Source organism: Pinus tabuliformis, chromosome 6 (genome assembly GCF_031772625.1).
Source record: "Pinus tabuliformis cultivar Carrire ecotype Pingquan chromosome 6, CPIR1, whole genome shotgun sequence".
Classification (NCBI taxonomy): Eukaryota; Viridiplantae; Streptophyta; class Pinopsida; order Pinales; family Pinaceae; genus Pinus; species Pinus tabuliformis.
The window spans coordinates 1,851,934,591-1,851,943,456 of record NC_142292.1 but is presented as its reverse complement, the minus strand read 5'-3'; the positions used below and the strand labels follow the sequence as shown (position 1 = coordinate 1,851,943,456).

General features: G+C 47.2%; 1 protein-coding gene across 1 annotated transcript in view; it reads right to left on the bottom strand.

The window, feature by feature from the left end:
* LOC149266414 (aspartic proteinase 36-like) overlaps window positions 1–7,995 on the bottom strand; it is a 210,418-nt gene extending 202,423 nt beyond the window's left edge. The window contains exons 1-2 of the mRNA XM_089408156.1: window positions 7,910–7,995; window positions 7,634–7,786 (exon numbers count right to left, since the gene is read on the bottom strand). Coding sequence (XP_089264282.1) covers window positions 7,634–7,786; window positions 7,910–7,995 — 239 coding nt within the window. The remainder of the gene's footprint in view (window positions 1–7,633; window positions 7,787–7,909) is intronic.
* Between the last annotated feature and the right edge of the window lie 871 nt (window positions 7,996–8,866).

The following is an 8,866-nucleotide window of genomic DNA, read 5'->3' as shown; positions in this document are numbered from 1 at the left end:
GGTTGGGCAATGGAGCAGGATGTAGCTGCAAATTGCAATGACGACGAAGAGGAAGTCATGATGTTTGAGGATGTTGTAGAATGACAGTGATGGAGAATGAACTTGAAATTGATCAAGTTGGACCATAATCGTGTAGTTTGCAGACATTAATGGGTGAGGATACTCACATGGAGGAGCCTCATGGTCAAGTAAATACTACTTATACTTTTGTTTCATTGGAGTTTTTGGTAGATGGACTGTATGCAGGAGAGGGCAAAGTCAATTTGCCGATGCGATGGAGAGTCTTACCATGGATGTCTATGATGAGACCTTGTATGGAGAGGTAAGGACCATTGACTGTCACAGAGCTTGTTGGGGTTGTTTGTGACCTTATGGTAGAAGGTACAAATGCCCATGACAAGGGAGGAATGTGATGATCATTGTGGAGGAATGGGTCATGCTTTAGCCATATGGAGAAATTGGCTAAGTGCCCAGCATGACTCGTGGACAGATTGGAGAACGGCATACACTTGAGGTATGGTGATACTTGGGTGGAATTCTCATGGTCGAGAACAAGAGGAAGTCTTGGTGGAACCTTCAGTGGGGTATCCATGGTGGAAGAGACTCATATGATGATGATATGGTTTGGGTGACCGAGTTCACTAGACCAGATTGCAGACTTGGATGAGGATGAACGATTGTTGTGATGGGTCTACTTAGTTGGAAAACATGGGCAACTTGAATCATGGACATCAAGTTGGAGACATGGAGCATGGCAGTCTTATGCAGGGACATTACATAGGAGCACTTGTAGAGGTGTCACTTATGGGCATCCAATGAGGAGTGCCAAGGTAGAGTTGTTGTGCAGGTGGATTTGTTGATGTGACATGGAGATGTTTTACTTATGAGCTGATGGGGATGTTGTGCACTCTTGTACAACAAGGCCATGGACTTGGTTGGATTCTTGAGTAGACTCATGACTTGATGATGATATGGGTTGGGTGACCGAGTTCACTAGACCAGAATTGCAGACTTGGATGAGGTTGACCGATTGTTGTGATGGGTCTACTTAGTTGGACAACATGGGAAACTTGAGTCATGGACATTGAGTTGGAGACATGGAGCATGGAAATATTATGCAGGGACATTATTCAGGAGCACTTGTAGAGGTATCACTTATGGACATCCAATGAGGAGTGCCAAGGCAGGGATGTTGTGCAGGTGGATTTGTTTATGTGACATGGAGATTTTTTACTTATGAGCTGATGGGATGTTGTGCACTCTTGTACAACAAGGCCATGGACTTGGTTCGAGTTGTGAGCAGACTATGGAGCATTCCTACTACATGGAGAGTTGAGGCATCTTGCAGAGACCTTTGGGCCGAGACATGTATGCTTGCTGGGATGTTGGTTGGAGATGACTCATGGAGCTCATGATGACTTGAGGTTGTGACTTTTGGGGACTTCATATTATGGTGGATGTGGACGATCGATATGAGTCACTTTGGAGTGACAGAGTTGTAGCGATGATGAAGCCTTGGTGGAAACACTTGGGCATGGGTTGAGCTGAGACTTAACCACTTTTGATACATGGGAATTGATTGATCTATGATCATGGGCATCACATGGGTGATGAGACATGTGTATACTTGTCTCCTTGGTAGACTTGAGGGATGGCACATTAGAGATATGATGGAGGTTGCTTCATGGACCTGGATGTGGCATATCAAGAGTCGGTTTGATGAGAGGATTTCTTAATTTTGAGGAGATGTATTTTACACATAAATGGATGATGTTGGGATAGATGAGACTGATGGAAATGCAGCAAATTGACACCAACATCATTAATAGCATGTTGCAGATGAGATAGGGGTTACTTCATGGACTTGGGCATGACTTAAATTTTGATAGAGATGGAGATGGATTCTTGATCAAGTTGGTGTTGTGACAGGAGACTAGGAGAAACAACCGATGATGGCATGAGGATGTGCATTCTCATGGTTTGAGCGTGACAGTGGGACTGATCACCCAACTAGTTCAAATCATGGGGTCTGGAAGTGTACAGAGATGTGTTAGAATTGTGTTGGAGTATCATGGTATCAGTTCGCATGATAAGGATACATGATGAGGTTGACACGATATGTTGCAGTGAGAATGTAGCTTGAGTTGGAGGGACTAGCCTTCCACAATGGGGCAGCATGTGGGGATTGCAACAGATGTGGTTGATGGTCATGGATTGAGGAGACTTTCCAATTCATGGAAGGCATAAGCCTTTATGGTTTATGCGATGGCAAAGTAGAGGTAGGCAGCATGAGCATTTTGATGTTGGAGATAGTGACACTTTGTGATGTCATATGACGGTGTTGTCGAGGACGAAAACCATTTAGATTGGGGGAGAATGTAATGCCCATGAGTTGCGGTTCATTTGGCGGTTGGCACATGACGGATAAGTAGGCGACGAGCTAGGGCAACCAGTGAGTTGGGTGCGCCCACACGGTGTGATGAGCTGACTAAACGGAGGAGATGAACCAACATGCGACATGAAGATCCACCGCAAAAATGACTAAGTGTTTGGTGGTGAAAAGTTTATATGTGGGGGAGGTCTCGCATATGGGCGACCACAACATGGGCTGACGTAAAAATGGGGCGAGGTGGACGAAACGGTGGGTCGACCTTGTGTGTCGACACCCCAACCAATGGACCAACTGCCATATAAGTAAAGTGTTGGAATGGTGGCAAAAATCAAGCAAGCAAAGTTTCCAAGTGTTTATGCAAGCTAGGAGGGCGAGCTACTTGGAGAGTCTGAAATTGGGTGAAGTGCAGGAGGACTCTTGGGTTGTAGCACGAAGCTATAGAAAATGCAGAAAAAGGAGCCGCAGGTCGTGCAAAGGTGTTTGGTCGAGGGCGTGCAACGGCGTTGGCTTAAATGACTGAACGAGCAAGGGCATCCAAGGGCATTTTTCTGAACGATCGTTCGAAGGCATTTAGGTGAGGGCGTGCAAGGGTGTCCACCTAAACGACTGAACAAGCGAGGTAGTTTGAAGGTGAACTAGCGAGGGCGTGCAAGGGCATCCGCTCGAATGACTGAATAGGCGAGGGCGTGTGAGGGCATCCACCCGAACAACTGAATAGGTGAGGGCGTGCGAGGGCGTCCACTCGAACGACTGAATGGGTGAGGTCAGCCTGAATGACGGAATGAGCGAGGGTGTGCGAGGGTGTTGGCTTGAATGATCGAGCAGGTGAGGTTGTACGAGGGTGTCCCCCTAAACGAATTGATAGCATTCAGCTAAACGAGCTGCAAGAGAACGAAGTGCTGAGCAGTGTGACGATGAATGAGTTGTGACTGACAGTAGAACCGGTGGGCACTCCGAACAATGGTTCGGTAGTCTGAGCAATGCAGGCCGGGTTGCACGGTTGTGACAGAAATTGTACCAAGGAAACTTGTGGTTTCCTGCAAAGACTGTAAAACTATTATTATAATCGGGCAGACTCATATTTCATGGATTTGGCCCTCCCATTAAAATATCTATTGTGCATATGTGTAAATGGTACTAATGACGAAGATTATTAATTGAATGTTTCTGCTGTGTATGTGAATTTTATACTTAGGAAAGTTGAAAAATAAACTAAGTATAGAAAGTAGGCGTAGTCCACACTTCCAAGTATTGTTAAAAAGAAAGTGGGTGGTGGTTCTGCACCCCCCTACCATGGCAGTGATCTTCCAACCGCACGATCGGGGGTGCAACACCACCAGCCACTTTCTTTTTAAAAATACTTGTGATCGTAGACTATGCCTACTCCTATACTTAGCTTGTTTTTTATCAACTAAGTGCAAATTTCATTAACACAGCAAAAACATTCACATTAACTTCATAAACACATTATCATTATTTAACACAAGTGCACAGCGGAATAACTTGGGAGGGGAAAATCCCTACAAATATGAGCATGCCTGAAATAATGATAATACTTCAATTTTTACAAATTTACACGAAGTTTCCACCACCGTGCAACTTCAGCCTTCTACCGGGCAGAGGCGCCCCTCAGGCTGCCTTGCCAACCTTCATTTGCTTTGTCGCACGAAACCTTTGCACGAACCGTCACATGAACCTATCATTCACCGGCACCCCAACTCATCATGTCACCTTGCACGTGCCCACCGTTTGACCAAACGACTCGCCTAACTTTCATTCAGCTCACCCGCCTACTGTGTCACCTTTCCTGATGCCTTCAATTCGTCATCGCATTATTTCACCCAACACGGGTGCCCGGTCAACCGACTTGCCAACCGATCGAGTCTAACGTGCACACCACCATCATTTCACCCTGCCCGGGCATTCACCTCAGCTCGCCCGTCATCTCGTCCTACCCAAGTGCGCCCATTGGCACACCCACTCGTCGTTCCAATGAGCATGTTCACCATGACCCGCTCATCCGTCGTTTCACTGGGTCCATTCACTACGACCCACCCAACCATTGTTTTGCCAACCCACTGGTGCCCTCGCCTGAGCTCAACCTCTGGCGTCCTCGTTCAGACTTGCCCACCGATTGCGGTTTTCACCTAGCGCTCCCATGTGCGCCCGCCCGACCTACGACCTGTGCTCTCCATGTTCTACCCGAGCCGACCTACCACCCAGTTTTGTTTGCTTCCTACGCCCTGCAATCTATCCAACTACAGCCAGCCACCGAATGACTATTCCTATGGCTAGGGTGCTTCGACCTTAGATCCGCCTGCACCTTCACCCAATACTTCAATCTCCATCCTCAGTTCACCCTAGACTTCTCCTATGGAGCTCGTCGCACTTGCCTCGGATGGGTTGAGTTGAATGCCTTCCTCCAACTTCGCCCACATTTACTTATACACCAACTCGGCATTATGGTGGCGTCATCCCATGGCCCAACTGACCCATCTTTTGGCATTTTAGTTAATTTCCCACGTCAGCCATGGTGAGGGCGCCCACACGTAGGACCGCCCCACCATATAAGTTAGCCAATGAACTTTCTCAACACTTAGCCATTTTTAACATGACCCTTGCATTTTCTTCATTTCAGCCGGCTCGTCACACCGTGTGGGCATGCCCAACTCACCGGTTACTCCAGCTCGCTGCCCACTAACCCATCGTGTGCCCATTACCGATCGAACCCAACTTAGGGGCATTACAGCCTCCCGACTTCAAGTCTTTGTCATCCTCAACAAATTCCCATCTGAGCGACCATCCGTCGCTAAGACAACCATCCACACAACTGTGTATGTGGGTAATCCATATGTCCACTACTCAACCTACCTCATGCCATAGATATGCCACTGCTCTGCAAGGAATCATGTGATGGTACCCCTCATGTCGGTGATTAGTTGGGTAGCTAATCCAACCATGCATCGCCTCCATAAGAACTCATGCCCCTACATCATCATGATTGTCCACTGCATGCTACCTGTCAACCTGTGTCATCTCACACCTAGATGCCTGCCAAATTCCCTCAACTCGTTCAGGTGGATGCCCTCGCACATCCTTGCCTGTTCACTCATTCAAGCCAGCGCCCTCGCAAGCCCTCTCCCGTTCTGTTGTTCAGACCGACCTCGCCCGTTCAGTCGTTCGAGCAGACACCCTCACACGCCCTCGCCCGTTCAATCGTTTGGGTAGATGCCCTCGCACGCCCTCACCCATTCAGTCATTCAAACTGACCTCGCCTGTTCAGTCATTTGGGTGGATGCCCTTGCCCATTCAGTCGTTCGGCCTGGCACCCTCACCTGAACACCTTCACACGACTTCATCCGAACGCCTTCGCACAACTTCAAATGCCTTCGAACGAACTCGCCCATTCAGTCGTTCAGATCGGCGCCATTGCCTGAACACCTTCGAACGTCCTCGCCTGAACGGTTTTTCAGACAAACTCCCTTGCTCGTTTGGTCGTTCAGGACGACGCCCTCGTACACCCTCTCTCGAATGCCTTCGCATGACCTACGGCTCCATTTTCTACGTTTACTGCGGCTCCATGCTACAGCCCAAGATTCTACCTGTACTTCGTCCAATTTCAGACTCTCCGAGTAGCTTGCCCTCCTAGCTTGCATAAACACTTTGAAACTTTGCTTTATTGATTTTTTCCACCATCCCAATGCTTTACTTATATGGCGGTTGGCCCATCAGTTGGGGCATCGACTCACCGAGCCGACCCACCATTTTGTCCAACTCACCCCTCCGTCGCGTCAGTCCATGGTGTCTTGAACTAGGTATGTATGCAGTCGGTAAAGGCTTTAACAAAACTCCTTGCCTCTGAGTATTTGATTTGTCCTACTAAAAACTGATGCACGTATGTACATACTCCTCCACATCCTCCCTCATCTTTTCCCAAAAGAATCCTCTCTCCAATAATGCCAAAGAATGACATTGCCCTGGGTGGCCATCCCATAGAGAATCGTGGAATTCCTTCAAAAGGTTCCTCCTAAGCTTAGATGACTTTGGAACATAGACTCGGTTCCCAAAGAACAAGGGTCCATCTCGGAGAAAAAACTTCTATGTCTTCCCCTCCTTTATCTGCTTCACTATATTCTGAGCTTGAGTATCAATCTCAATGCTTTCCTTGATCTTATTCTGCATCTCTTATGTCTTTGTACTCGATTCCTACTCCATGCTACCCGGTCTCCCTCCCCATCCAATGCTGCTAGTTGTCCCTTCCTACTAAGGGCATCTGCAACCGCATTGAGTCTACCCGGACGGTACTCAATAGTCATGTCGAACTCTGCCAAGAAGTCCTGCCAATGAGCTTGCTTGGCTGACAGCTTTGGTTGTGATGCAAAATAACTTGTTGCAATGTTGTCATTCTTGATAACAAAAGGCTTCCCAATCAGGTAATGCCTCCATACCTACAAACAGTGGATGATCACAGTCATCTCCTTGTCATGAACTAGATACCTTCGTTCTCTATCCTGCAACTTCCGACTCTCATACACCACCGGATACCCATCCTGCATAAGAACCCCTCCTATGGAAAAATCTGAAGCATCTATGTGTACCTCAAACGATCACTCGAAGTCTGGAAACTTCAGTATCGGTGTTGAAACCATCCTCTTCTTCAAATCATCAAATGCCATCTGACATTTCTTTGTCCAACTCCATCGCTTGTCCTTCTTTAGAAGGTCTGTCAGTGATGATGTTAATTTGCAATACCCATCCACAAACTTCTGTTGGTAGTTGGTCATGCTCAAAAACACCCTCATATCATGGACATTCTTTGGTTCAACCTAATCCCTGATCACCTTCACCCTGTTCGACTCCATCCATATGTATCCTTGACCCACAATGTGTCCAAGGAACGGAACCTCGGTCTCGGCAAACACACACTTCGACTTCTTTAAGTACAACTGACTCTTCTTCAGCACCTCAAACACCAAAGCCAAGTGTTTCTTATGATGCTCCATGCTATCACTGTACACCACGATGTCATCCAAGTATACTACTACGAACGAATCCAAGTATGGACGTAGTACATCATTCATCAAAGTGAAAAATGTGGTAGGAGAATTACGCAACCCGAACGGCATAACAAGGAATTCAAAGCTTCCATACCTTGTTACTATCGCGGTCTTCTTCTCATCTCCTTCCGCTATCCGTACCTGATAATACCCATGCCTCATATCAAGCTTGGAAAACACTCACGCTTTCACAAGCTTATCGAAGCAATCTAAAGCTAATGGCAAAGGATACTTGTTCTTTATCATCTGCTTGTTGACAGCACGATAATCATAGCACATCCATAGCTCATTCGTATCTTTCTTCCGCTGGAACAATACTGGAGTTCCATAGGGGGACCTTGAAGGTCGAATGAAACCTGCATCAGTTAACTCCTTTAACTGTCATTTCAATTCTTCCAACTCGGGCCCTAACAACCGATGAGGAGCTGGCTCTAGCTCAATGTTATGGACCACCTCACACCTTGGTGGAAGTTTCTTTGGTAGCTCATCGGGCATCAAATCTGCATACTTGGCCAGCACCTCAAAAATCTCAGCTGGAACAGGCATCCCCACTCCATCATCACTATCGACTTCTCTGATAATTGTCACAAAATGACTTCGCAGGTTTGCCTACCCACTCGCCTAGCCAGCTTGTCACCCTCGCTCGAGAGCGCATTCAAATCACCAGTTCACCCAACCGACTCATCACCCTCCCGTCGTGTGCTCGTCACTAACATCGCAAATCCTAGGTTAAATGCGCTCGGTGGGCGCGCCCGTTTCTCCTGAACACTCCAATGCCTTGTGGGTGTTACATTATCCCCCACCTAAGCTCATTTTCGTCCTCGGCAATCCAGATATCCTTCATAACCTTCTGTCGTACTTCGCAATCTTTTGCTTCCATCTCCACAGTGAGTCCTCCGTTTCCTAGCTATCTTCATTCGGTGCATCCTTCCATCTAATGAGAAATTCCCGTCTCATGTTGCTCCCAAGTCTTGTCATTTGAAGATCCAAAATCTTCTCCAACACAAGATTTGGCTTGTCAACAATCATAGCTAGCCCCCTCGGTGGCTCTACTCTATCTGGATGTTCTGCATCAAGTCAACACTTCTTCAACTGACTGATATGGAAAACAGGATGTCTCATATGCATGTGGCGCGGAAGCTCCAACTCATAGGAAACCTCCCCCACTTGCTTCTTCACTCATAATGGTCCTTCATACATCCTAGTCAAATATCTGGCAATCCCCTTAGATGGCTGAAACTGATCTCTGGTGATTTTGAGAAAAACCATATCTCCCACACTAAATTGTGCATCCTGCCTGTCCTTATTTGCCCATTTCTTCATCCTCCTTGCAGCTTCGTGCAAGCGCAACAGTGCTAACTCCAAAGTCTCATCCCAAGCCTTCATGAACTTCTTCGCATGAGGACTCCTCAAGAAA